General features: G+C 52.6%; 6 protein-coding genes across 6 annotated transcripts; 2 read left to right on the forward strand and 4 right to left on the reverse strand.

Annotated features, from left to right (window-relative positions):
* Positions 1-1,287: 1,287 nt before the first annotated feature.
* Positions 1,288-7,783, reverse strand: POSPLADRAFT_1129869 (hypothetical protein; the record flags this gene model as incomplete). Its single annotated transcript, XM_024483893.1, has 11 exons — positions 1,288-1,592; positions 1,860-2,046; positions 2,551-2,583; positions 2,817-2,849; positions 3,637-3,720; positions 4,177-4,287; positions 4,337-4,407; positions 4,491-4,929; positions 4,992-5,107; positions 6,173-6,192; positions 6,693-7,783. 11 exons carry the CDS (start codon positions 7,781-7,783, stop codon positions 1,288-1,290), a joined length of 2,490 nt encoding a protein of 829 aa, XP_024344040.1.
* A 7,403-nt stretch (positions 7,784-15,186) lies between these two features.
* On the reverse strand, positions 15,187-17,751 carry POSPLADRAFT_1164543 (hypothetical protein; the record flags this gene model as incomplete). The annotated part of the gene is made up of 4 exons (XM_024487831.1): positions 15,187-15,881; positions 15,932-16,597; positions 16,659-17,175; positions 17,227-17,751. The coding sequence occupies 4 exons, from the start codon at positions 17,749-17,751 to the stop codon at positions 15,253-15,255; spliced, it is 2,337 nt and encodes a 778-aa protein (XP_024344041.1). The 3' UTR covers positions 15,187-15,252.
* A 562-nt stretch (positions 17,752-18,313) lies between these two features.
* Positions 18,314-20,321, reverse strand: POSPLADRAFT_1085231 (hypothetical protein; the record flags this gene model as incomplete). The annotated part of the gene is made up of 7 exons (XM_024483034.1): positions 18,314-18,775; positions 18,866-18,997; positions 19,136-19,359; positions 19,520-19,736; positions 19,799-19,952; positions 20,019-20,117; positions 20,179-20,321. Coding segments are annotated over 7 exons (1,431 nt in total), but the record flags the coding sequence as incomplete, so codon positions are not given.
* A 211-nt stretch (positions 20,322-20,532) lies between these two features.
* POSPLADRAFT_1063994 (hypothetical protein) lies at positions 20,533-21,237 on the reverse strand. The gene is made up of 4 exons (XM_024481751.1): positions 21,144-21,237; positions 20,878-21,094; positions 20,715-20,819; positions 20,533-20,664 (listed from the first exon to the last, which is right to left on the reverse strand). Exons 1-4 carry the CDS (start codon positions 21,218-21,220, stop codon positions 20,650-20,652), a joined length of 414 nt encoding a protein of 137 aa, XP_024344043.1. The 5' UTR covers positions 21,221-21,237; the 3' UTR covers positions 20,533-20,649.
* A 94-nt stretch (positions 21,238-21,331) lies between these two features.
* Positions 21,332-22,946, forward strand: POSPLADRAFT_1164549 (hypothetical protein). The gene is made up of 6 exons (XM_024487832.1): positions 21,332-21,698; positions 21,752-21,918; positions 21,970-22,087; positions 22,147-22,355; positions 22,418-22,558; positions 22,612-22,946. The coding sequence occupies exons 1-6, from the start codon at positions 21,474-21,476 to the stop codon at positions 22,835-22,837; spliced, it is 1,086 nt and encodes a 361-aa protein (XP_024344044.1). The 5' UTR covers positions 21,332-21,473; the 3' UTR covers positions 22,838-22,946.
* Positions 22,947-23,151: 205 nt separating this feature from the next.
* Positions 23,152-26,403, forward strand: POSPLADRAFT_1051402 (hypothetical protein; the record flags this gene model as incomplete). The annotated part of the gene is made up of 11 exons (XM_024480160.1): positions 23,152-23,393; positions 23,451-23,490; positions 23,547-23,703; positions 23,753-23,958; positions 24,010-24,117; positions 24,168-24,981; positions 25,036-25,267; positions 25,322-25,476; positions 25,560-25,586; positions 25,635-26,101; positions 26,155-26,403. The coding sequence occupies 11 exons, from the start codon at positions 23,152-23,154 to the stop codon at positions 26,401-26,403; spliced, it is 2,697 nt and encodes an 898-aa protein (XP_024344045.1).
* Positions 26,404-26,667: the final 264 nt, after the last annotated feature.

Here is a 26,667-nt window from a genome sequence, read left to right on the forward strand (position 1 = left end):
TGACAGCGCCCAACATAATAAATATGCAACTGGCCGATCTAAAGGCTGCTTATCCCAACCTTCCCTACGTTTCCCTTCATCTCTCAAGGATGCTGCACCGGCATGACATCGACATCCTGCAAAGAATTGCTGCAACCAAACCGAAAATTCCTGACCGTCGGCCGCGGTCGCTTCCAGTCTCAGGCCCTCCGGTGGAGTCTTGTGCCTTCCCCGCACCTCGACCAATAACAGACCGTTTACTGGCCTTGGGGCTTTCTCGACGTATTGCCGAACAAGCGTCCGCTCTCTACATCGATATCAGCACACGTCTGCGCGACGATTGTCACGCTCAGTATCGACGTACCACCCAAGCGTATCTACGCATTGGGCAAGGTGAATGCTTCTACGATCCAACGAAGTCTCAGGCCTTGCTTCAAAACGTTTACATGTCGCAATTCACGACAATGCTGAAGAATTGGTCTGACAACATTGTGGCCAGATTTGAGCGACGCATATTTGAACTGCGAGAACTGCAAAACTGTTCAGCATGGGGTGCGCGCAAAGCCAGCCGTTGTGCTTTCAATCAGGTACGCCCGCGATGGCTTGTCTGGATTATGGTTTCATCATGATCGCGACAGAATGCCGTACCGATGCTAGAGCAATTTTTCGAAACCAATTCAAGACCGTCTCGCGAAGAGAAGTCTGCCCTGGCTTCAAAGACCAACATGGAATACAGGCAAATCAATGTTTGGGTATGTTGCCTGGCCTTCACATGACAGCGGCAGGCGTTCATCTCTACTGTAGTTCCAAAATCGACGCCGCCGCAGTAAGATGGATTGTCCTAAGTCACAATCAACTGGTGCCTCTAGTTTATTTCCGGCCAGTTTTGACCAACTGCTATCGACAATGTTGTCTGAAGTCCTGCCGTCGCAAGCGGACTCTTATGGTGAGCGTAAGGAAGACAACGTATGTACTTTCAATTCTGTTCATGAACCAGAGTTCTCATCTCTCACATAACCCCTGTGTTCCGGCTGTGCATCAGACCATGCTCACTCCGGGACCTTCCTTCAACCTCGAGCGCCCTTCTCATGCATTCCCATCTTCGTATCCGCCATCCTGCTCTTACAATCCGTTCCCACTCCGCAAAGAGGACCGCGTCTTCACCACTTCCTGGCGACGTACCTTCCGCTCGCAGACACCCCGGCGCAGTGACGTTGATGTTACTGAACTGACAGTCATGTTATCCCAGGTGTGCTTGGATGGCGAACTAGAAACCGTAGGCCATTCTGAATCGCCGAAGGAACATAGCTATCCCTCGCCGTGGGCTCTCAGCTCAGCCTCCTGTTTCACTAGTATACCACCGCGTGCGCCCTTGCCCGCGCTCGTCCGTCCGATGCTGTCAGCAGCTTGTCGGGCATCTTCACTCGCTTTTGATGTATGTGCTCCCTTTTCGGCCACGATGTCCTTGTCACACAGGAACAAATACCGTGAGGGGAGAAAAAAGCGCAAGATCCCGAAGCCTGCACAAGTAGAGCCTGCTGTTCTTTTCGCCGTCTCCGATGGTGTTGCATCGACAGCACTAAACTCTCGAACCGAGTCATTTCGGTCGCCATCTTACAATGGCTGCATACGTTGTCCTGCCTCATCACATCCAGCCATACCCGCTGCAGCTGACTTCCGGTCCGAAATTCCTCCAAATGTCGTCCCCACCCCCCTTGTCACCTCACCACATTCCTCTTCCGTCCACTTCACACCTTATCCTCGCCGACTGTCATCTGCGCGGAAGAAAACAGCCGCTATCCTCACGCGCATCCCGTCGGGGGGTACAGCGGTGGAAACCGCACATGGCTCCTCTGCATATACAGCATCCTCGTACTCACATTCACTGTCAAGGATGTCGTCAAACAGCTCCATCCGATCGGTTTCTTCCAATTCAAGCTCGTCATCCGACTTCGAGGGACCTATCACGCCTCCTTCCCTGCCGCTGTCTCTTTCGACGCCACCGACATCACCAATCCTCGCACCGCTGGAGAAATCTGTCTCACGCACGACGTCGATCGTGACAGGCTGGATATCCGAAATAAGCAGTGTCTATGACGAGCTTGGAACACCTAATTTCGATTTGCCTCACGACTTGTTGACTGGGCTTCCCTTTGTATGAGCTTGGGCCGGTGAGTTTTGCATAGCGTTTCGCATGGACTTTGTCCTGAAGCCGTTTTCACTTCATTCAGCTGAGTGCAATTGTATTTCCCGACGTTTTCCCCTCACCCTCCCCATCGTGCTCAATTTTCATTGTCGTTCTTCTCGTGGATTCTCTTGTACGAGGTTGTCGATCTACTACTGCTTTCTATATTGCTCTGCTGCTGCATGTCGCTCTTGTTGTGTATATCGTTATTGTTATTTATCGCTGCTATGTTGTTCGTCATTAAAACCCCTGAATGGCTGCGTTTGTAATGGTGCTTCCCGCGAAACAACGGCGTCGACTTATACATTTGTTTGCGGCCAATCACTGAAGTTAGCGGTGTTGAGAACCCTTGCCTGCATCCTATCTGCACCGACGGTCTTACTCACCATTGAGCATGAAGAACTGGACACGACCGCTGGCTGCAAGACGTATCATTGACTTGTCCCTATTTCATGTAATAGTAGTAGATGTTAGCATAGCCCTAGTGCGTAGCAAAATCAATGTATCCTTGACCACTTTGAGTGTTCCCCGCTGCATGCCATTTACTATCTTCTCATTGGATCCCCAAGGGAAATCCACCGGCGTATTAACCGGCAGGCGTCAGTAAGCGTCCGTTAATGCCACAAAGGCCTGGTCTCGTGCCCAGACCCACCGTATCCGCACCCCACCACCGCGAAAAGGGGGTCTGGGGCAGTTCAGTACACAGGGAGGTCACGGTACTCAACACGGGCGGACTTTCCGTCACTCCACCCCAGGTTAATAATCGATGAGTCTGGGCGGAAAAGGTACGGGCGGACTTGAGCCCATCAGCGCACATCTCCGCCCCCGCACAACAGTCAGGTGCTGGCTCTCCATATAATATAATTAATTACTTTATATGGTCCTAATTATCGTTCATCATGCATAATTAAAACAATTCATGAATTTGCCCTACAAGGCCTCCAGCCATACATGAAACATTTATCTTTCCATTCTATTTCTTGTACTACTAGCGCCCATACTGGCGCCTGTCTTAGCGCTCACCCGCAGGTTGAACATTATGTAGCTTACATAATGGGGTCCGTGCGCACTTCGTACCGGGTATCGTACCACTACATTTCTTTCTTTACTAACACAACCACACAGATACAGTGGTCCGTGCGTAGCCGGTACTTGTATAAATAGTTGTACCATTAGTCGGTCGAACCCTAAGTTCAACCTGGTTATTCATTCAAGTCTCTGCTCCTCCTCGCTTGGGGTAGTGGTCATTCTCGACTTCCTTGCTCGATCTTCAGGACGACGTACTGTCCATAAGTCCTCGCTCATTGTTTACGAGTCAGGCCTCAATATAGGAGTATAGGCCGTTGTATCAATACATGCAGCATATACCAGGATGCCCTTCATTAATACGTACAACAAGTATGCACTAAATGCATACAGCCTCCCACCCCACTCGCCAACCATCACCACCACCGCCCGCACCCTGCACTGACAGCCGTGGTTAAATCCCTGTCACTCGCAACCTGTGCATGCATTCGCTGCTCCTGTAGTAGTACTAGCACATTAGCGACAAGATTCTATATGCAATAATCATGTAGAACTCACCAGTGCTCACACAATTTATCTCATGACACTCAGCACCACCGCGCTGCCCTCCAAATGGGCTGCTGCACATTCAAACAGTACCTGTGTGACAAGATCAGTTAGTATAGCTGTTAAGAAATATGCAGACAGGCTCTCACATAAGCACGAGGTACTGGCACAGGACCGCCAGGTGACACAAGTCGCAAATGAGCACAATCGCCTCGAAAGCAGCATGATACCACAGCGCCAACAAGTTTCGCTAACAGAAGGGCGAGATACTGGCACAAACCGCCAGGCAACAGGTGTCACAAACACAAAATGATCATGGAGGAGAGAAAAATGACAACAGAGCACCTGTCACCACTCTGTTGATCATGTTTGTTTGTTCTTATTTGTGCCCCTCCACTCTTGGTCACTAAGTCCTTTCGATCAAGTGCATTCAACCGCACCGAGGGGACATCATCAACACTGTTCACCTTCAGCAACCACAGGAACAGGTCTAGTTGCCGCTGGAAAAATACTGAATGCGGCAGGTATATCAGAATGTCCAAGGTGCATGTCTACGTGATGGTCAGAGGCACGAGAAAAGGGCAGATGGACAGAGCATACCACGTGGTCAGACCAAGGAAACCAATGCTGTGCTGTTGCTGCAGGGTCTCGAGGGCACGCGCGCTTGAGACCTGGCACATCTGCAGAAGTGCTACTGTCTTGTTCACATGAAGGGTGTGAGAATGAGTGTTTCGAGCAGGAAAAATGGACGTACCATGGGGGATGTCAAAGCAAGCATCATCGTGGAGGAGAGACTCATTGTCCTCGGAGTGCTCACAGAGGTCTTCGTCAGAGTCGAGGCTGAGCATATCAAGACAATCCAATAGGGCGCTAGAGAGTTCAGACAGGTGCTGTTCAGTCGTAGATGGTGGCAGGTCCGTGGTGCCCAGGTTGGCCGATAATCCCCAGTCAAAGGCGGGCGAGGGGGATGGTGCATGATGGTGGGAGGGTGTTTCGAAGTAATGCTCATCATCGCGAGAGGCAGGCATCATGAATGAGCGTAGGGGCGTGCGCAAGCCAGTATCAATGAGCGCAAGAGCGGGTTCTTGCTCAGGAGTGAGTGGAGGGGGATCTGGGCGCTGAGCAACATGTGTCGTGGATGTTCGCTGGATGCGCGCGAGATTGGCTTGATGAATCAAGGTTTCCTCATGGCACTGAAGAAGCCATTTCAGGCATGGTCTGCCATCTCGGCAGATCTTGCAGCACCATAACTCACGCCCATGAGCGTCAGAGCCCATGGGTTCCCATTCTGAGTTAAATTAGTGCGCCAGGTGGTATGTGAGGCTGATACGGCACCCACCGTCACTTTGGTCCATAGGGGCGTCTGAATCGCTGCAACGGAAAGCAGCACGCGGGAGCATTGTGACAGACTTAAACGCGGATCACATGACCGTGCTAGACTTAGCCCAGGGTGGATGGCAAGGTGGGTTCGGCCGGGGTGGACTCCGAGGCGGAGTGAGGCTCATTGATATCAATATGGACTGAGATTGGACATGGGCGGAGTGTAGCTCAAATTGGCATGCATCACATGACCTTGAAAATCTCAGCCCGGGGCAGATGGAAGGGCATGTTCAACAGGGGTGGAGTGTCAGGTGGAGCGAGATTCATTGATGGTAGTATAGACTGAGTTGAGATCGAGGTGGAGTCTCGCACAAAAAATTATTTAGGTTCTGATCTGAAGGAAATGTGCCAACCTCAGTCTATTTCAACGTCTGGCTGTGTAGGTGCACCCCCCCTTCCGTTTAGCGCCCATGTAGCGCCCATGTAACGGTCACAGATCTTGATACCCCATCATTCCGTTGATTCCCCAAGCCTATTCAAAGGCAACTACAGTTGTGGACAACCAAAGTCATCCAATTTTTCGGCCGAATTTTCTGGGCCTTGTGAGTCTTCCGCAAACAATTGTAAACCCTAGTTAGATCATGTATAGACTGAGAAGAATTATTTTGCACAAGTGGATTTCCCAAAAAAGTGAAATTTGTGTTTTGAGGGCCAAATATTTGGCGGAACCCCCAAATAATCCGGAAACATGCCGAAAAATCACCAATTGACTCTATTCTTATCGTTGCACATGTTTATGATACAGGATTTGTAGTCAAAGAATTAGTTGAGCCATAAATAAATGTCCTTATGCTTAGGCACCCAAAAGAGCCGCAAATCATTACTGTTCTCGGAATGCCCGCAAAGACCAGAAATACTTCTAACCTCAAGAATTAGTTAAGTCCATTGGGATTGGTGCTAGTATTACTATTGCGAGTACCCCAAGGCCACATTTGCAGAGGTGAAATGCATTGCTCATGTAAGAGCGAGCGCATGAACATTGTCCTATGCCTGTAGCGTACGGATGTATTCCTCAGTACGGCGTGTGAGCGGGTGCGTGCAAGACTAAATGCATACCTGTAGTGTATGGACATATTCTAACATATCAATGAGCTACAGGGCAAATATCATAAGGGTATGGAAGTACTCACCCTCAGTGATACAATGGTCTACACTCCTATATCGATGCCTGACTCATAGACGGCGAGTGAGGACTTATGGACAGTACGTCGTCCTGAAGATCGAGCAAGGAAGTCGAGAATGACCACTACCCCAAGCAAAGAGGAGCAGAGACTTGAATGAATAACCAGGTCGAACTTAGAGTTCGACTGACTAATGGTACAACTACTTATACAAGTACCGACTGCGCACGGACCATTGTGTCTATGTGGTCGTGTTAGTAAAGAAAGAAACATAGTGGTACGATACCAGGCACGAAGTGCGCACGGACCCCATTATGTAAGCTACATAATGTTCAACCTGCGGGTGAGCGCTGAGACAGGCGCCAGTATGGGCGCTAGTAATACAAGGAATAGAATGGAAAGACAAATGTTTCATTACCCCCCTACCAGAGTCGAAGTCCCATTCGACTACTTACTGCTCACCATCTCCATACAACTCCCAATCTACGCTGTCGTCCTCTTCTTCGTCAAACCATTCCTTGCGCGCGTTTCTCCCCACGTTCATCCATTCTTCGCCAGAGAGGTGCTTCTGATGCGGCCAGGAGCTGTCCCACGTCCATTGAGTAGAGTCGGGTGTCCAGTTGGGATCGACTTTGCGAAAGACGACGGGTGTGTCGGGGCGGGGGCGCGAGGGTCCCGCAACGGGACTGGCCGGGGGTTCGGGGTTAGCGCTACGTGGTGGAGGGATGGGTATCGCTTTCGTCTGCCTTTCTCTCTCCTTCCTCTCCTTCGCCTCATTGATGATTCCTTCGAGGAACACGTTGTCGACGACCACCCCCACGCGTCGCGCAGGTTCTTCAGGTGGTGCGGATACGTGTCGCTTCATCGGCCTGGTTCCGCACTCTTGCTCCAGGTGTCCAGGGGCTTCTTTTCCGCATCCTGCGCATTGTACGTCCGGACAGTCCCGTACCCAGTGTCGAGACGATCTGCATCGCCTGCAGCTTCCCTTCGGGGTCCAACCAGGGTTGGGTTGCCAGTCAGCCGGGATGGTAGTGCTCCACGGCATTGCTTGGAGGAAAGGGGATGGAATCGGGGGGCGCCTGAAGGCAGACGTCGGTAGGGGTGCGGGTAGGGGTAAGTACGTGTTGGGGATGGCGCGCGGGATGAATTTGTTGTGTCGCGCCCAGATGCTGCGCGGTAAGAGCGGTTGAAAGCGATGGGCAACTTTCAGATTGTCGAGCCGGATGAGCTCGGTGAGGACGCGGTCGTCCTGTTGGCGTAGGAGCCGCTTGTGGTGGTCGATGGCCTCATCGGCTGCCTTGACAGCCTCGTCGTAGTCGCGACGGGCAGAGAGATACGCTTCTAGTGCAGCACGGTCGGTGGCATTGGTTGCCTCGGGGTTGTGGGCTTTGAGCTTGTTGAAGACGTCGGTGGGATTACTGAGGAGAAGCGTCAGCAAGGTGCTGTCACCGACGTGGGTGTGCTTAGGGGTGTAGATTGAGAGCCTTTTCCCGCCTTCGGTCGAGGGGGCGTTGAACTGGTCGAGGAACGGGAGGGTGGAAGACATGTTGGTGCGAGTGGGAATGTAGCGACTGGGTAGAGCTGCTGACGACTTAGCTCAAGTCCTTCCTGTTCTTATATTCTGCCAACACTTCGTCAGCCGTCCCAGTCAGGTTCGCTTCGGGCTCCCATGAGTCATCGGCTGTTGAGTAACCCTTCCACCTGACGCGATATTCGCGGCGCCGCATCCTCTTGTTCTCTCGATGTCCGATGATGGCTTCGACTTCGTAGTTATCTTCGCCTTCGATAAGGTCAGGGGGTGGCCTCATGTAGTTCGGACCATGGATCTCCGTCTCTGAGTAGGGAGATAGAAGCCATTCGTGGAAAATGGGGTGGACTCGCCAGGTGCTAGGGAGGTCTAGCTTGTACGTGACTGTTCCGATCTTGTCTAGGACTTTGAACAGCCCTTCTCGCCTCGGGGCTAGTTTCCTGGATGGGTACGGCAGCTTCAAGTTCCGGGAGTCTAGCCATACCAGCTGACCTTTACGGAAGGAACCCCCCTTCCTTTTTACTCTCTTGGCCAGGACGTTCTGGGCCATCTCCATTGCCGCATGTGCTTCTTCGCGGATGTTTTGCAAGTCCTTGAGGCGATAAGCTGCTTGGGGCGTGTTTGATTCGGGGTGCGCGGTGGGTATTCCACGAGGTTCGTATCCCATCATGAGTTTGAACGGGGACGCCTTCGTCGTGGAGTGCTCGCGGGAGTTGTGAGCAAATTGCGCGGTGTGAAGATGGTCAGCCCACTTATCCGGGTCATTGGCAGTGAAGCAGCGGAGGTAGATCTCCAGCTCTTGGTTCACTCGTTCTGTCTCGCTGTCGGTTTGCGGATGGAATGCTGTACTCATGGCTGATTGGACCCCAGTCATTTTGCAAAGTTCCTGGAAGACTTTGGACGCAAATTGCGGTCCTCGGTCACTGATGATTTTGTCTGGGAGTCCAAACCACTTGTAGACCTCTCGGTACATTGCATCTGCCGTTCCAAGAGCATCAATTGTTTTGTTGCATGGGATGAAAATTACCCCCTTCGTAAGGTCGTGGTCCACTACGACCAAAATGGAATCAAAGCCGTTGGACGGTGGCAAGTCGGTGATGTAATCGCACGAGAATGTGCTGAAGGGCTTGGCATTTGTGCGGGGTCGAATGGGGGTGATGGGCGGTCGGGCTGGATGGGTGTTAACCTTCATTTGCTGGCAGATGCCACAGCCATTAACATAGCGAGCAACAAACTGGGCCATGCTCGGCCACCAGTAGTCACGGCGCAAGCCGAGGAGGGTTTTCTGAACACCGGGGTGTCCTGCGGAGGGGAGGTCGTGATAGTGGGAGACGAGACGTTTGTGAAGAGACTCATCTGGGGGTACATAGACCCGATCCTGGTATAAGAGGAGGTCATCATCGATGGACCAGTCTGTTCCAGTGTGTGATGTTCCTCCGGTGCGCGCCGCAGTGAGGCCTTCCTTCATTATTGGGTCATCCTGAAAAGAAAGAATGGTGTCGCGGGTGTTGATGTCGATTGCAGCGACCCATACGTCCGGTGGGAGCATAACGACGTCGGTGTTGTCATTAGAGCCGTCGTCATGGTCGGGTCGGCGGGAGAGAGCGTCGCTCTGCACCATTTGGGTACCAGGAACGTGTACCAGGCGGAAGTCAAACTTGGTCAGTTTACTCGCCCAGCGTGCTTGTCGTCGGTTCATGTCTTTGGCCTGCTTCCAGTATGTGAGATTCTTGTGGTCGCTGAGAATCGTTACTGGGTATGGGCTGCCAATGAGGTAGTGCCTCCACTCATCTAGTGCGCAGATGACCGCATATAATTCCCTGTCGTAGATGTCGTAGTTTCGTTCAGCTGCATTGAAGCTCTGGGAGAGGTATCCGCAAGGATGCCAATCGCCATTGTCATCACGTTGGCGTAGCACCGCTCCGGTGGCAAACTTTGAGGCGTTGGTTTCGATGGCGAAGGGTCGGTCAGGATCCGGCATACGTAGTACCGGTTCTTCTAGGAATGCCTTTTTGAGGGTCTCAAAGGCTTTCTGTTGGTCAGATCCCCAGGTCCAGGTGACGTCCTTCCGGGTGAGAGCAACCAGCGGTTGCGCTTTGTCCGAGAAGCCTTTGATAAACCGGCGGTAAAAGTTTCCAAATCCAACGAAGGCGCGTACTTGCCTGAGGTTGGACGGCACCGGCCAATCTGCAATGCCAGCTAGTTTGACGGGGTCCATTGCGATTTCTCCTGGGCGGATGATCATGCCGAGGAATTCGACTTCGGTGACGTCGAAGGCACATTTCTCCGGTTTGAGATAGAGGTCATGTTGTCGAAGTTGTTCGATAACACGTCATGTTTGTTCCTCATGTTCTGCCTTGTCCTGGGAAAAGATCAGGATGTCGTCCATGTAGATGCAAAGCCAGCCTTCTTGAAGCATGTCTGCGAATATAGTGTTCATCATCCGCTGGAACGTAGCGGGAGAATTACACAGCCCAAAGAACATCACCGTTGGTTTGTACAGCTGCGGCGGTTTGCCATCAGTTCCGGGTATGATGAATGCTGCCTTCCATTTGTCTCCTTTTTTGATTCGGACATTGTTGTATCCAGCACGGAGGTCCATCTTCGTGAACACCTTGGCGTGCTTCAACTTGTCGAGGAGGTCCGATATAAGCGGGAGTGGGTATCGATCCTTGACCGTGTTCTCATTGAGCAGCCGGTAGTCTTGACAGGGGCGTAGTGAGCCGTCCTTTTTACCAACAAAGAAGAATGGACTCGCCAATGGGGATTTCGAAGGGCGAATGTACCCTTTACTCAGGTTCTCCTCGAGGAACTTGTCGAGTTCCTTTCGTTGCTGCGGGTTGAGCGGATAGACCTGTTGCTTCATGTCCGCGAAGCCCTCCTTGAGGTTGATTTCGTGGTCATATTCGGTGTGGTCTGGAAGTCGCGCAGCCGTGGCTTTGTCGAAGACGGGGAGGAGATCGTGTAGGTAGGATGGTACCATCTGTGGTAGCGTTCTTTCTGTCTTGCCTTGGGCGTTCGAGGCTGCAAGTTCGGTGGAAGTGGTGATGCGCCTAATGTCGTGGTGGACCTTCCAGATCATGCCGTTGTGAAGTCGTTTGTAGCCAGATGAGGGTTCAGGGAGTCGCTCCTTGAGCGGAACGTCCCTCACTGCCAGGGGTTCCTGTTTCTCGTACTTGGTGATCATTGGTGCTCCCGATAAGTAGGAAATGATGAACTCATCATCGTCGATGTCCTCCGCTTGTTCCTCGATGGACGCAATACCCGTTGACCCAAACCCATCCTCCCCGCGTTCAGTTTCGTTGATGCAGTCGGTTAGCGTTACTGGTGGAGTGCTTATCCTTTCAAGGATGAGCTGGGCAACTCGGTCGCCGGCTTTGACGGTGAATGGGAGGTCAGAGTTATTGACCAGCAGGACTGAGACTTTGCCTCGGTAATCAGAGTCGATTACTCCTGCAGCGACGTCAATTTCTTTTAGTGCTAGACCGGACCGAGGTGCGATTCTTCCATAGTGTCCCTTGGGAATAGTCATGATAAGGTCAGTGCCAACCAGGCCTCGTCGTCGGGTGGGGATGATGAGGTGATGCGCAGCAGAGATATCGTATCCTGCTGCGCCACTAGTCTTCCGTTCAGGAAGGGTTGCGTGCTCTGAGGTGGGGATGACGATGAATTCGTCCTCCGTTGGTTCTGGGAGCGGGGTAGTTACGGCCTTCTTTAGTTCTAGCCGAGCCACTCGCCTCTGGTACAGGTCCATCTTCCAGGCCCTGGTCTCGTCTTTTGTCCACCGGTGGTTCAGCTTCACTCGTCCGGTCTTCCAGTCTATCTTGGGGTTTTTGAGTTTGAGCCAAGTGTGGCCGAAGATGATGTCTTCCTTGCCGATGCTGGCGACGTAGGCTTTGACAAATCGGGGTTCTCCGCTTATCTTGTAGGATAAGAGAGCTCTTCGCGTAATGAGTGCTTCTTTGTTCGGGGTTCCATCCACGTTGAAGACGGGGATGGGTCGGGGAAGGGGTTCTGTCCGAAGTCGATGTTCTCGGACGAATCTCGGGCTGATGAAGATTCCTGTTGCGCCACTATCGATGAAAGCGCACGCGTCGACGTCTTTTCGTCCCACAGTAATCAAAATGTGCAGAGCGTGTTCATTTTGGACTACTAGAATTACACGGGACAGTGAAACGGATACGGGCAGTGGTTGCGTCAGCTCACCCTGCCCCTTCAAAAATCCTCCATCGTCAGTTCTTCGTACAGCTCCCGCTTCTCGTCAGCTGAGAGTGTCTTGATTCTGGCGCGGAAGTCGTCCTTCCCAGATCCTCCCTGGTTCGGCCTCCCACCCCCTTGTCGTGCGGCCGCTTTCTTGCGGCAATCCTTGGCACTGTGGCCCTTGATGTGGCAGTAGAAGCACAGGTTCCCGTCCCTGTGGAGCTTTCGGTCGGCCTCGTTGAGAACTGCTCCTAGTTCCCACTTCCTTCCTCCCGACGTGGGGGCAAAGGTTGCCGCGACTGCAGCGGCGTCGATATCCATTGGCTCGCCGTAGTCCCTGGTGTCTGTGATGGTGAGGGCCCCTTGTTCGGCGGCGTCGGCGTTTCGGACTTCGTCGTACCAGGCTTTCATGGTGTTGGGTCGGTCTCTAGCGACTCTGGTTGCGAGAGAGACATAGAGCTCCTTCGGAAGTCCCTTGACGAAGTTGGCATGGAGAGTGTGGTAGTCGTTCTCGGTGCGGTTGACGCCATTGACTTCGGCATCCTTGAGCTGGGCTTTCGACGCTAGCTGCTCGAAGCGGGTGACGTAGTTTCCAAGGGAGAGTGCCGTCTTCTTGTTCTTCTGTCGTTCGGGCAGCTTCATCAGGATTTGGTGCACCTTGATTCGCGTTCCGTGCTCAGGAAACGCTTCCTCAAGGGCGGTGGCGAAGGCTGCCCAATCAGGATAGACCTGGACTCCCCCTGCCGACTTCTCGTAGTATGCGTCCGCCCTCGTCTTCCCTAGGTCCTTCCTCATCAATGCTACCGTGAAGGCGATCTTTGCTTCATCGCTAAGTCTGGTGTTGTTGGTGGCGACGAAGTAGGAAAGGACGCATTGAAGGAAGCGTCTAAGATCCTCTGCCTTTCCGCTGAAGGGTTCCGGAGCGGGGATGTCGAGGCGGAGGGGTCGATTGGCGGTTGATTGTTGAAGTCGGTATGTATCGAGAGCAGCCGCGATGTGCTGATCGATGTCTGCTTGAGTAAACGTCGTCATTGGAGGTTCAACTGGTGCGTTGGTTGGTGCGAATGAAACAGGTGGTGGTTCGGTGTCTGGAGCCTCGATGGGAACGTACTGAACGTCCGGGAGTTCGAATGATTGTTCGTTAACAGGTGACTGTAGGTTCTCTGTTATTTGTGCTGGCTCAACGTTGATTCGTAGGGTGGCGAATACGTCTTCTGGGTGAGCGGGAGGGTGTCTCTGGTAATAACTGACAAGCTGTTGATGGGCGATGATCTGTGGGTTGGAACCTTCTGCATGAACCCAGGAGCCGCCTCGAGGATAGATGGGAGTCCTTCTTGTGGTGGTGACGAAGCAACGGTCTGCTTGGTCGTACTGGAGAAGGGGAGATCCTGCGAGGGCTGGTAGTCCCAAGGGAACCGGGTTTACTGCGTTGTTCGACGTGATGGTGGATGAGTTGTTCGACTAGGTGAAACTAGGAACGTAGCTTAGAAAGTTCGACCTTTTGATACAACAGTCTATACTCCTATATCGATGCCTGACTCGTAGACGACGAGCGAGGACTTATGGACAGTGCGTCGTCCTGAAGATCGAGCAAGGAAGTCGAGAATGACCACTACCCCAAGCGAAGAGGAGCAGAGACTTGAATGAATAACCAGGTCGAACTTAGAGTTCGACCGACTAATGGTACAACTACTTATACAAGTACCGACTGCGCACGGACCATTGTGTCTATGTGGTCGTGTTAGTAAAGAAAGAAACGTAGTGGTACGATACCAGGCACGAAGTGCGCACGGACCCCATTATGTAAGCTACATAATGTTCAACCTGCGGGTGAGCGCTGAGACAGGCGCCAGTATGGGCGCTAGTAATACAAGGAATAGAACGGAAAGATAAATGTTTCAGATGGGGTATCAAGATCTGTGACCGTTACATGGGTGCTACGTGGGCGCTAAATGGAAGGGGGGGTGCGCCTACTGAACTGCCCCAGACCCAGGCTCCTATTACCAGCCTCACTATCGCGTTCTCGCTCCTACATCCTAGAGGCCAATTTCGTGGTTTTTTTTTCCGAAATGTAATCACGTGGTATATCCTAATACAGTAAGACATGATTAGCCGACTAAGAGGAGGAGAACACTATAGAGAGGCTGGCGCAACTGGTATGGCCGCCATCACCGAGGTGATTGGCACAAGAGGTTCTCAGCGCCAATGCAGTAAAGTATTGGTTTAACCCCGTACTAGGGTTTTATTTACTGATTTCATTGCAAACATTGCAAACAGGCTGTTTCAGTACTGGTACACATTTAATACTGTCTGATATGTCCTCGAAGCTTTATTGGAAGTTAATACATACTATAAAATTATCAAAGAGCAACAGGATGGGGCACTGAATAGTCCCGGGAAATGTACCAGCATCGCGCCACCAGTGCCGAGCGGCGGGAAGCTGGAGTGAGTGTGATACCAACACATCGGACGGTTTGCAAAACTCAGTAAATGAAACCCTAGTACGGGGTTAAACCAATACTTTACTGCATTGGCGCTGAGAACCTCTTGTGCCAATCACCTCGGTGATGGCGGCCATACCAGTTGCGCCAGCCTCTCTATAGTGTTCTCCTCCTCTTAGTCGGCTAATCATGTCTTACTGTATTAGGATATACCACGTGATTACATTTCGGAAAAAAAAACCACGAAATTGGCCTCTAGGATGTAGGAGCGAGAACGCGATAGTGAGGCTGGTAATAGGAGCCTGCCCCAGACCCCCTTTTCGCGGTGGTGGGGTGCGGATACGGTGGGTCTGGGCACGAGACCACAAAGGCCATGCCTCTCCCACCGCAAAACCTGCCCCGATTCGGACGTATTACGTCATAGTTTATATAGGACACGCCCCTTTTGTATTTATCCAGGTTCCGCAGGTTTGTACCCCATAATCACTGTCCGATAGCTCCTAAATGTGGGCTCGGCGTGCAATGATATGATATAGCGTCTTTGCCTTCGGACGGACAAGGTGTCCCGAGTCGCAGCCTGATGCAGGCCGGACAGGGTGTTATACGATACGCCTCCGACCTCGCAAGTTGTGTCCTGTAGTTTATGTCTCACACCCGTACCGCTACATACATCCCGTTGCGCGCTCGGACAATAGAGTCTGCCCGACTGTGCGCCCCAGTACATCCTGCAGGCCAGCGGGATTACAGCGTCCCGTGGTCCGAGTACGAGACCCGTTGGACGAAAGTGTACAGGGGGTGTACATCGCTCTTGGTGACAGCTATATACATGCGCATTTGGTTCTAGTCTCAGTGTCGACCTGGCACGGAGACCTCATCCTCGATCTTCCACCTTCCCACTTCCGCCATCGCCTCTGCATTGCCGCTACCTAGTTCCGGGGCACCGAGCAATTTGCTCACCATCATCCATGGATCTTTACCTCCTCCGTGACTCAGGACGTCCCGCTTGAACTTCTCGCCCGTTGTGCGAGTGAGCGGGTTGTGCGAGAAGAGCTTCTGCCACACTCGCGAGGCAATGGCACGATCGAACAAGTAAGAATAGTAAGTTCCACCATATCCGAAGAGGTGCCCGAATTGGGTCTGCCAGGAGGTGCCCGGGACATACGGAATAAGCCCTCGCACCTCGTACAGTCCCGCAAGAGTTGTCGTCGAATCGAAGTCATCCTCAAGGGCTGCTGAGGAGTGATAAATCTGGTCAAGCGCAGCGAGAAGGATCTGAGTGTGTGTATCTATTGAGCGGCATGGGTCCTCGTGATGGTTGCCCGCTTGACGTATTGAGAATGAGTCGTCGAGGTCAAAGAGGGAGAGGACAGCGGGCGAGCTTAAAAAGTGCTCCATAAGGATAGAGGGTAACTCCACGAAGTCTGTCGCGCAACGTGTTCCAGAGACATTTTGATACTCGGTCCGTCCTATCATGGCTAACGACAAATCAACGTCAAAGCGAACGATACAGGTGAGAGCTACTTACAGTGCATGGCATGTCCCATTTCGTGGAACAAGGTCATCACCTCGTGCCATTCAAGGACGGTAGGCCCTCGGCTAATTGAAGGTCTTGCAAACTCGCACAGCAGGACTACTACCGGAAGTTGGAAGGTGCCTTCCTGCCCGGGGAACTGTCGACGGTGCGCATCCTCGAAGTTCTGGGACATTTGCACGATTGTCCGGTCGCGCTCGTCGGCATAGCGGAAGTCCCCTTCCACATCGTCATCGTCCACCCGCCGCGAACAGCGCACTGTGTAGTGCGCAGCGCCACTCGGCTTGCCTCGACGCGCAAAGAGGTCCGCGTAAATCCAGCCGAGGACTCCGGTCTGCTCATCGATGACCTCGAGCTTCCGGACATTAGTATGCCACACCTCACCGGGTGCTACTCCCGCAAGTCGAAGAGAGATGCCGTAGAGGTTCTGGAACAATCGTGAGAGGCCCATGAACACCGTGCCAAGCGTCAGGGGTGGTAGCGAGACGGGTGGCGCTGGTGGCTCTGGAGGACAGTAGTAGTCTCTGTCCCAGGCCTGGATGGTCGGGAATGATTCAGTGTTCAGATGTCCTTGCTTTCGCATGCTGAGCGTGCGGAGAGCTCGTCGGGCATACGGATGTGTATGATCCATGAGCGCGTCAAGAAAATGCTGCACATTCTCTAGCGTATCATGGTTCAAGGTGTCACCGTCTAAACATAATACAAGAAAATAGTTACACACCTGGTGATTTCGCCATCTTATCGGAGAGAGTCATGTGGGCGAAGCTGGGCTTGCCTACCAGTCGTGCAAGTTCTCCGCGAGCACGCAATAGTCTCTCGAGTGTCTGAATTTGCTCCGGCGTGCTGGCGTTTGCTGCAATGTACACCTTCCTTCGAGGCTCCTCGGCCGGCGCTGAGCGCATGATCATCTGGGCCTGCAGGGAGCCAGGATACACAAGGAGGTCTCGGTTGGTGACCTGCGCTTGGAGCCTCAAACGAGCGCCCATACCCAAATCTTTCAGCCCCTGCAGCTCTGCTGGCTTGATGACAGCTGGTGGTCGGGCGCTCGCCGTCTCATTAAGAAACTGCCGCCCGAGGAGTGAAATCTCCGTCGACAGAGAAACAAAGCGATTTCGCTGCTCTGGAGGCAGGTCTATCCCAGACTTTTCAAAGTCTCGCCAGAATATGAGCGCCGTCTGGTGTGCTTCGGGACTGAGAGACCTGACCACCTCGGGATCAGAAAGGACTGCATGTAGAACCTACAGCGGGAAGGGTCAGCATTTCAAGATAGCCGGAGTAGTACCACGTACCTCGTATAGTCCAACATGGGTATTCAAGATATTCATGAATTCGCATAACTTCTCGTAAACTTCGTCAGCGCTCTGGACCCATGCGTTGTCGGGATGCGCGTTTCGGATCAACTCCGCGAGGTCGATAACACCGCAAAGTAGGTCGCTGAGCCTGTCAAGGTTTTTGACGACCCTGAAGAGCTCTTCCCGCGACTCCCGGGCCCGGAGTACACGCTCGGTAAGCAGTTGTGCACGTCGCAGAGTAGAGTCAGCGAGTGCATTGAAGGCGGCTGGAGTAGTGAGTATGGGGTGCCCAAAGAGTCCTGTGTAGGAGGTAGAGGCTGAGCGCTGGGCCGCTTGTGGCTGATCAAAGAGAGCTACTATGTCCACATCGTCGCGTGAGGCAGGTAATGGGAGCGCTGCAGTCGCGGTGGCAGGCCGACTGATGATATGGGGGGCATTGCGCTTGATATTGAGGCAACCCTTAAATCTGAAGAGAGACTTGGCCTGCTTTGCGAGCGCATTCTGCGCGGCCTTTGCGAGCATGAACCTGAGGTGAACGTCGAAGTCAAAGTGATGCGCTCAGTGCTAGTTCTCAATTGGGCCAGATCTGGGTGTCGCAAGATGCCGGGAATCGCGATCGTGATCGAGCCAAGATGCATCGTCCCCAAAGTCAAACTCTCGCTCCGTGGTTGGCTACGGCGAGCGGATCGGTTTCATATCACTCTCAAATTCAACTCCTCATAAAGCTTCGTCATCCAATCACTCATGCAACACAATCCGCTCACACCTGTACTGCATGATTCAGGCTTGGGTCCAGGTATCCAATTTACTGTACGCTGCTCACAACGGAACAAAGATTACGTGGGATGTTATTGCGATACGACGCAGAATCAATATGCATGAAAATGAACGCTGCACGACAGCAACGACTAAACAGAAAGCAAGTTCACGATTCATCCATAGGAGACGCGGGAGATAGGCTGCCTTCCATGCTCCTCTCGTGGTCATCGGAAATACCGTTAGCATAGGACCCTTCGGACTGTGTCTCATGCGCCTCGCTAGACATGGGAACTTCTGAGCCGTTCGTTGAGGATGCGTAAGCTGCAGGTACAGTTTCGTGCTGTGGAGCGGGGATGGGCTCAATGGCGTAGAACCAATACTTGCTCTTCTTCTTCCCTGCAAGAGCCTCCACCGCGGTCTCAGTAGGCTTTATTGCTGCTGCGCCGGAGATCTTGATCTTCGGGCCATTGCCATTTTGAGTCGGCGACTGCCTTTGGCCGTCAGTGGAATGCGCGCTGATGATACTATCATCCGTCCGCGCCCGTTTGAGTGGAGGCATGTCCGGCTGTGGCTCTGCTGGAACACCGAGGCGTGTAGAGCGCCGCTTTTCACGCCAATCATTCCAGTCGTCATTGGAACCGCCCCTCTTCCCGTTGTTGGCCGCGTTGGAAGCCCGCGTTGATCTCCGCCTTCCCATGGATGGAGGTTCACGACGATTTGACGGTTCTCCTCGAAAGGTTGTCATGTCATCGAACTCGCCCTGATCCTCGTACTCCTCGTCTTCTTGCTCTTGATAGGTATAATCATCTTGATCGTCCTATGCCGCCTTGGGTGATCAACGTCGGCCATCTTAGGGCTTTAAAAATTTGGTACGTACATCGCTCGCAGGATCGTTCATGTAAGCATAGTCGGGACGAGTGGTCCTCCGCCGCGTTCGCGTCTCTCGTACTTCTGCCTGTGCAATCAATAGATTCCGCTGTTCTATTTTCCTCCGCGCACGCTGTATTCTCTGTATGCAAGAGATAGCGGGTTAGTCACGTGGAGATGATGGTCATTGGCCGCAAAATTGGGAAATCGTGGCGATTGAGGATTCGTCGGATAGGCCAGACAGGACTTCGCAAAGACATGAGAGAGAATATGAACTCACCGCCAGCTCTGCGTCAATAGCCTCTATCCTTCCCTGTAAGGCTTTGACCAAAGCAATGTGCGCCGTATCTAATTTTGATTTCCGCTCGCCAGCCTTAGGTTCAGGAGGTGCAACTTCTTGGACTTTCTCCACTATTGCCATGTATTCGTCTCGTGTGGAAGAGATTGTTTGGAACGTTGCGGTGATCTTCCATGGATTCGTTGAGATGTATAACCGTGGTGAATCTGCGCACCGCAACCGGAACAATGAGCAACCGCTAGGTCAAACGAAGCAATATAATGAAGCCGCAAAATGCCGAAAGGAGAGACACACTGTCCCGCCGTATGGCGCAAATACAAGCAAATAGCGAAACTCGTGCAGAAGGCGAGGAAATCGTGCACGGACCATCTACAGCCCAGTAGCGTTTGCGGTCCTTATCCTGGCCTAGAGGTTGTAGCTGCAAGTTCTCCTGGCTTTGGGGGTCATTGGCGGGCGGCGGAGCAGGCGTAGTCTCTGCCTTCTTGTGTTTATTGTGGATGACGCCCCACGCACGGTCTATGATGGCTTTGATTTCTGCGCTGTGGCAAAGTTGTAGCTCGACGAGCTGCCTCATGATCTTGAGCTAGACACGTGAAACATGCGTGAATGAGCCTAGTGTGGCGGACGGGCGCGCTGGAGACGCACCTTGAAGTCCCAAGATGCCGCAAAGAAGCCATTTTCCATCTGCGAGAAGGGGTCCACATTGACCCTCAAATTCTCGTCCCAAAAGACAGTCCTTTCAGTCGTCTTGAAGTAGTCATGCATGATGGTGGCGAGGGTCGAGGAAATCACGTCCGAACTAAGGGACCCAACGCGTCGCCCGTTTGCCCCAGCTATGGACAAAGACAGCAGAAGTGCCACTCACCTCAAATTACGCGTCTGCGGTCTCAAGTTCAGGATGAAACGCGCCAGGATCTGAGTTACGATAGGATGTGGCTCTTCCGAGAGCAACGCTTCTTCAAAACTTTTGGCGATTGAGCGCAATGAGGATGGTAGTGACTACCTTCTGGTTGATATACACTCACTCCATAGGTGTATCCAACCCCTCGACCTTGCTTCGCAGGTTTGTAAACTTACAGACGAAGGCGTACACAAACGCCGACTCCCAGCGGTCCCGAGGATGTGCAGCATCTGAAGGCGGGCAGATGTGGCCCTTTTTATCGGCAGAATCAGTAGCAGCAACAGCCTTCATGGTATGTGGCAAGAACACAGTCGTTCCAAGAAGAAGTGCATGGACAAGGGCAAGTTGCAGGAAGTGTAAAGGTGGTGGGTCACGTTCTTAGCCCGACTTTTCTAATCCAACGCCGCGAACAAATACAAGATAAACAGATATCTATCTCCGAGCACGTTTAAGGATGCCCTGAACACGCCTCCCCAGGTTATTCCCAAAATTGAATGTATTGTGCCGGTCAGTCGGCAAGACGACGTCCACAACCAGCAAACATATACAGCATTGAGCAAAGTACAGGCAACGATAACAATACATCTTGGAGGTCTTAACCAGGACCGACCTGCGACAACATGAGCACAGGAGCAGCCAAGAGGCAAGACGTAAGCGTACCTTCGGAATATCGTGGTGCTCGCTGAGAGCCTCCAGTTTCGAATTGAACTCGTGCACCCGGTCCTTGTGGGTTTTATTCGCCAACCTGGCCACTTTCTCAGCAAGCTAAGGAGTGACTGAGGTCACCAAAGTGGACAGCAAGTATGAGTAAAGGAGCACATACACGTTTGCGCTGCACCTCTTCGAACCTCTTCTCAGCTGCGGTCTTTCGTTCGCTGCTACCGACAGCGGGCGAGTTCCTGCCACTGTCGGATGGTGAAGCTGACTTGGCCTTCTCCTCTTCCTCTTCCATTAACTTCTCCAGCTCCTTCAACCGTGCCTCTTCAATGCTCCTGTCCTTCTCCTTGTCTTTCGCCTTCGACTTCGACTTTGACTTTTTCCTGGAGCCAATGAGTGCTTGGTTGCATTGTCAGTATGCCGTGCACTCACTTCTTTACAATGCCCCCCTCGGCGACACCCCCCTTAAGCTTGAGGGAGCCGCCGGGGCGGAAGTCATAATCGGACATCGTCGTGAATGTTGGTCATGTACAAGGTGAGGTGGTCACGACGTCACAGACGTCGCGAGACCAAGACGCGGTCGGGTCACGCGTCGTAAGTGACAGGCCGTCCTTGCGCTCGTCTCCTCACCCTTCAGGCGCTGGATTACCACCGTCTGCCCGTCCGCCTTTCACGACACCAACGCTCTCACCGGCCCTCGGAAGGCTACGTCTGGGACCTTGTATAGTGGGTGAACGCGACAGCTAGGATCTTCCTGCAAACATGGCTGTCCTATCCTTCTCACCTGCTCAATTTGTCGCGGCTGTCCCGCCCGCGACTCGTGGATTCACCGCAGCTACGGTTGGCTTCTCGCTATTGTACTATATCCTACGATGGTCAGGCGGAGACGCATTTGCTGCACCTTACCTTGTGCTTGTGCCGGGATCAAGCATATTCTATCCTTGGACCTTCCTGACGTCCGTCTTCGTTGAGACAACAGTCATAGAGGTGCTTTTCTCTTTGTCGCGGGTATGCTGAAGCAGTTATTAACGCTGGAGCAGCTTATCTTCAGTCTGCTCGTTATTCCTGCCTCATTACGATATCTGGAGCGACTATGGGGTGCTGTGGAGTTGCTAAAGTTCATTGCCGCGACCGTAACGATCTCAAATATCATCGCGTTCGGCTTGAACTGGATCGAGTTCATCGTTTTCAGAAGTCCTACCTTCCTGTGAGTAATGTATCTAACAACTTCCGCTAATCGTCGCCAACCTATCCGCAGCTATGGTCAACAGTATCATGGCCAAATGGCTCTGCAAATCGGCATCCTTGTCGCGTTCAGGCAAATCATTCCTGAACACCAGGTGCAATTATTCGGGGTATTGAAGGCCAGAGTAAAGGTATTTACACTTGTTCCAATACGTCGAGTCCCGGACTGAGTGCATCTATGCCAACATAGACGATACCCATGGCATATGTCACATTCTCGACCGTGATGTGCATCCTCGGCTTCCAATGTCCATTCATCGTCATTCAGTTCGGATGGCTCGTCTCGTATATTTGGCTGCGCTTCTACAAGAAGAACGTCGGAGACCTCAGTGGTGGTCCACTTTATGGGGACAGGAGCGAAACATTCGCATTTGTGACTTGGTTCCCTCCCGTGCTTCAGTACGTCCGCTTCACGGTATTTTGTAGCCGAACAATTGAGCTCAATATACTTACATCTGTAGCGGACCCCTGACATTGCTCGCAAACACAGCATACGGCCTCGCATCGAGGTTCCACTTGATTCCCTTGAGTGGGAGCGATGTGGAGTCTGGAGGATATGCCCAGGTTCCTGGTGGTGCACGTGCTGAGGCAGAGAGGAGACGGTACGTTGCTTGCTATCGAGAAAAGCCCGTCACTGACTGTCGTATGTATGCAGAGCGATGGCTCTGAAAGCACTTGACCAGCGATTGGCCTCAGGGGCATCCTCTCCAGCACCACCTCAGCGCCCAGCAAATGGGTCCTCACCGGTGTCTCGACCTACAACATCCACACCCAACACAAGCTTGACTAACGGCGACGTTGGCGGTGCCAAAAAGAGTGCAGCCGAGGCTGATATTGCGGATGCAGGCCAAGGATCCTCGAAGGAGGCGGAGGAGGTATAATGACAGAAGATGATTGATGTGCTGGTTGGGTGTACGCGCTTTAATGACCTTGCTTTCGACATTCTCGGGTGCGACTAGGATCGCAGGTAATATATCATTTCCTAGACCCACAATCCTCATGTATGGTATTCCCCCATTACCGTCTTGTGTGTCGTGCTTGCAGTGCTGGACCTTGGTCAACAACGCGGCAAGACGCGTCTTACTGGCAGTGTAACGCGGTCACACGTGGCAATCACAGAGGCGCTCAAGTGTGTACGAGGAGTCCGTACATAGCAGATTCACATCCGTACCCCTTACCGACTTGCTGCGCGAGGATGGCTCGCCGTTCCTCTCTGGCATCCTTACCCTCATCTAGCAGAAGTGCCGAGACCGTCCTCTATAGTAGCCAGTCGCGAGCAGATGGGTTCGGCAGACCTATGGAGCGTAAGGTGTTGACGCTGTCGACTTTGGTGGACAGCACACTTGACCGTGCAGCAGGACTAGAGGGCTTCAACCCTGATGAGTTGCTTGAGAAGCATTCTGTCTCGGAGGTGAAGGGCGTGCAACAAAAGTTGAGGTACGTTGTGAAGTTGCTTAGAAGGTGTTATGAGACTGAGAACGCGGTGAAATGTAGACACAATGCGGAGGCGAAGCAGCAAGAGCTTCGCCTTATGGTTGGGTGCGTATGCGTCTGTTACACCCTTGTTCTCTCTAAATTGTGCAATGAAAGCGTAGGGAACGCTACCGCGACCTGCTGCAGGCCTCTACCTCGATTACGTCGATGGCAGAATCCTCTCAGCGTGTGTTAGAGGCCTGTCGTGAAATGCATGACGTTGTTGCATCCATACAACACCCCCGGATACAGAAACGTTCTTCTGTGGAAGAAGGTATTCTTCAGGTTCTTGACACAAGAGGCGCAGCTCACACATACCACAGACAAGCACTTACAAGCCTTGCAACAACTATCCGCGCATTTGAAGCTACTACTGGACGCTCCCGAACATCTATGGCGTTTCATGGAACAACGGTCATATCTTCATGCTGCCTGGCTCTATCTGACGGCCCGCGCTGTGCATCAAACATTGCTACATGGAGACGAAGATGTCAGTCGAAATTGGCAGGCCTATGGGATAGATGTATCCGTATGTAGACTCAAGGAAGACCAACCCGCGCATACTCACGGGCCTTTGTAGGAAGATATGCCACTAGTGCAACGCCAGTGGGACACGATCTCGCCCTTCAGATCCCAGATTGCACATAGAGCGACTTTGTTCCTCCGTGAGCATACGGCCTCCTCTACAGTACGTCGTCTGGACACGCAAGAGTGCAGCTATCTCACCTACAAGTCTAGGAAACATGTGCGGCTCTCCTGACATTATATCTGTTGGAGTCCCGCCCATTGGTGGAGACGCTGTCGATCTTTCTAGCGCAGAGGTCAAAGACTCTGTCGTCCTTGCTACCACAGTTTCAAGGGAAAACGACGAATGGTCATGCACATAATGCGCCTAACAAGGATAAGCCGTCCAGTAGAGCCAGGAAGGCATTTGTACGTGAAGCGAGGCAAAAGCTGCAAGCTGTTCTAGAACTTGTGTCGAGAACACTTGGGACGGCCCGGTTGTTGTTTGGCGATGGGCACTCTGAGGGCGTGCCTGTTATACAACAGGCTCTTCACTATATAGAGACTGAAGAAGCGTTGCCTGAACTTCCGCCAGGGCTTCAAATGACGACACAATCGCTCCTAGCAAACCTTCCATCCTCCGCGCACTTCCTTCTTCTCCCTGTTAGCATCAAGTCCTACAAGCCGTATGTCGCTGGCACCTCCACCTCGTCTCAATTTGCCCCAGGGCAGCTCCGCGACAAGCTAGATAACTATTTCGACCAATCTGTGACCTCCATCCGCCATGCGCTTGAACAGTGGGTTGCACATCTGGAGACCGCCCGGGAGGTCTGGGATGTCCGCACTGTATCCTCGAAGCTCGTCAAAAGTCTTGAAGGCCTGGATTCTCGCGAAAGGACACAATTACGGTCCCTCTTGGATGACGTCTCTCAACGACAGGTGACCTCGCTCTGGAAGTCCGCGCTGGCCGACATAGAGACCTCTTTCAGAGAACGCGTAGATCATGCGCTTGACGCTTTGAGAACTCATGCGAATGTGCAACGTGCAGGTAGGTTCGTGCGTTCAGTAGGGCAAATACACGTCTAACTGGGGCTCGTCTCAGATGTCCAACCTGTACAGTATCTCTTCGAGCAAGCACCGCTTCCGTCCGCGTCGCAAGTAGGTCTGAATCTGTCATCGGCTGCTTCATCCTTCCAGCGGTACAAAACCACGTTGCAACGTCAGTTGCACGGCCGCACACCGTTGATCGACGACATCCTCAATACAGTCGAGCGCTATGCGCGGGAACTCCATGAAGACATTGATGCGGTTCGGAGCAGAGATGAAGATAGTCGGTGTGTGTTTTGCATGCTGCTAAAGCGACTGCGGCCAACGCTCATGATTATCAGAACACTTGCTGAACAGACGATCCAGAATTATCGTCCTGAGGCCGAAGCCTTCTGCTCTAGGCTTGCACAATCTATGGAGGAGACTGCAGACTTCTCTGATGACGGAGGCAAGTACTTTCGCCTAGAAAGATATTCTCTCAAGACTGACGGACGTGGTCAGATATCTCCCATCGCATTTTAATATTCGTGGGACGGGTCGCTTATGAGATTGCCTCCTCATCACCGTTCTTGGCAACAGTAGGATGCAGTGACGTCGCCCTCGATGGTCTGTATTTAGTATCTAGACTTCTATACGTACTGATGTGGCGTACAGCGTGTCGGAAGAAGCTAGAAGCGCTGCAGTACAGGACATATCAGCGATGGCAGGACTATCTCCTCAACCGGATCGTTTCTGCGCATTGGCCGGCTGATTCGTATTCAGAAGGCACTTCAAATGGATCAAATGGCATTGCTGCACAGGATAGGACAGCCATTGGTTCTCCTCCCACTCGTCCCTCGTCTGCTCTTCTGCAAGCGCTACTTGCACTGGTCACCTCGATACAAGACCTTGGAGTGTTCATAGACTCGGAGCGCCGACAACGGATAGCCGCCGACAGCCTCCGCGACCTCATCATCCGGATGTTGGATCAGATCTACTCACCCGCCCGTGTCTCTGGGAGAATGGCTGCGCAAGACGTTTGGGACCTGCGATTCATCCGGGGGATTACGGAGCTCTGGGGTAATGCGTGGTCAGAGATTGTGCAACGATTAGAGTGTATGGTGTCCAAGATGCAAGAGAAGGTATGTTTGCTGCATCTGACCGAGTGGAGCGTATTGATCTGAATATTTCTTAGCAACCACAACTTGACATGGACAAGAGCCTGGCGGAACACTTGTCACGGGTGCAGATCCTTCTCGCACCTATGCTACCGCCGCCTTCACTTTCAGAGCCACCCGCCTCATCAAGTGACAGGGGAAAGTCCGTCGGGCTGCTGTGCTATGGCCAGCCAGTAACCGAGCAGCAGTTCCATTCAGCGTTGGACCTTGTAAAACCTTCCGCGCGTTTCGGGCTGCTCCTCGTTGGCAATACTGCGGTGCGGTAAATGTACCATGTCTTGTCGATATACCCCATACATTTGAGTGGAAGCTGGCATTGAGACAGGATGATCACTACTGCGACCTCGACTGTAGACACGCCTGTCATCGCGGAGGGCTTTAGGCCTTTGCTCCCCGAGGTGAGATACCTGGAGCTTGTCATCACTGAATGCAGGCGGTGCTGGTCGTGATCACGATCAGGACATCGATCATTGAGTGATCTACAAGAATTTGATGCACGTTGTTCGTTGAGATTGAAAGCCTGCAGCTGA

This window comes from Postia placenta, assembly GCF_002117355.1.
Source record: "Postia placenta MAD-698-R-SB12 unplaced genomic scaffold POSPLAscaffold_1, whole genome shotgun sequence".
Taxonomy (NCBI): domain Eukaryota; kingdom Fungi; phylum Basidiomycota; class Agaricomycetes; order Polyporales; family Adustoporiaceae; genus Rhodonia; species Rhodonia placenta.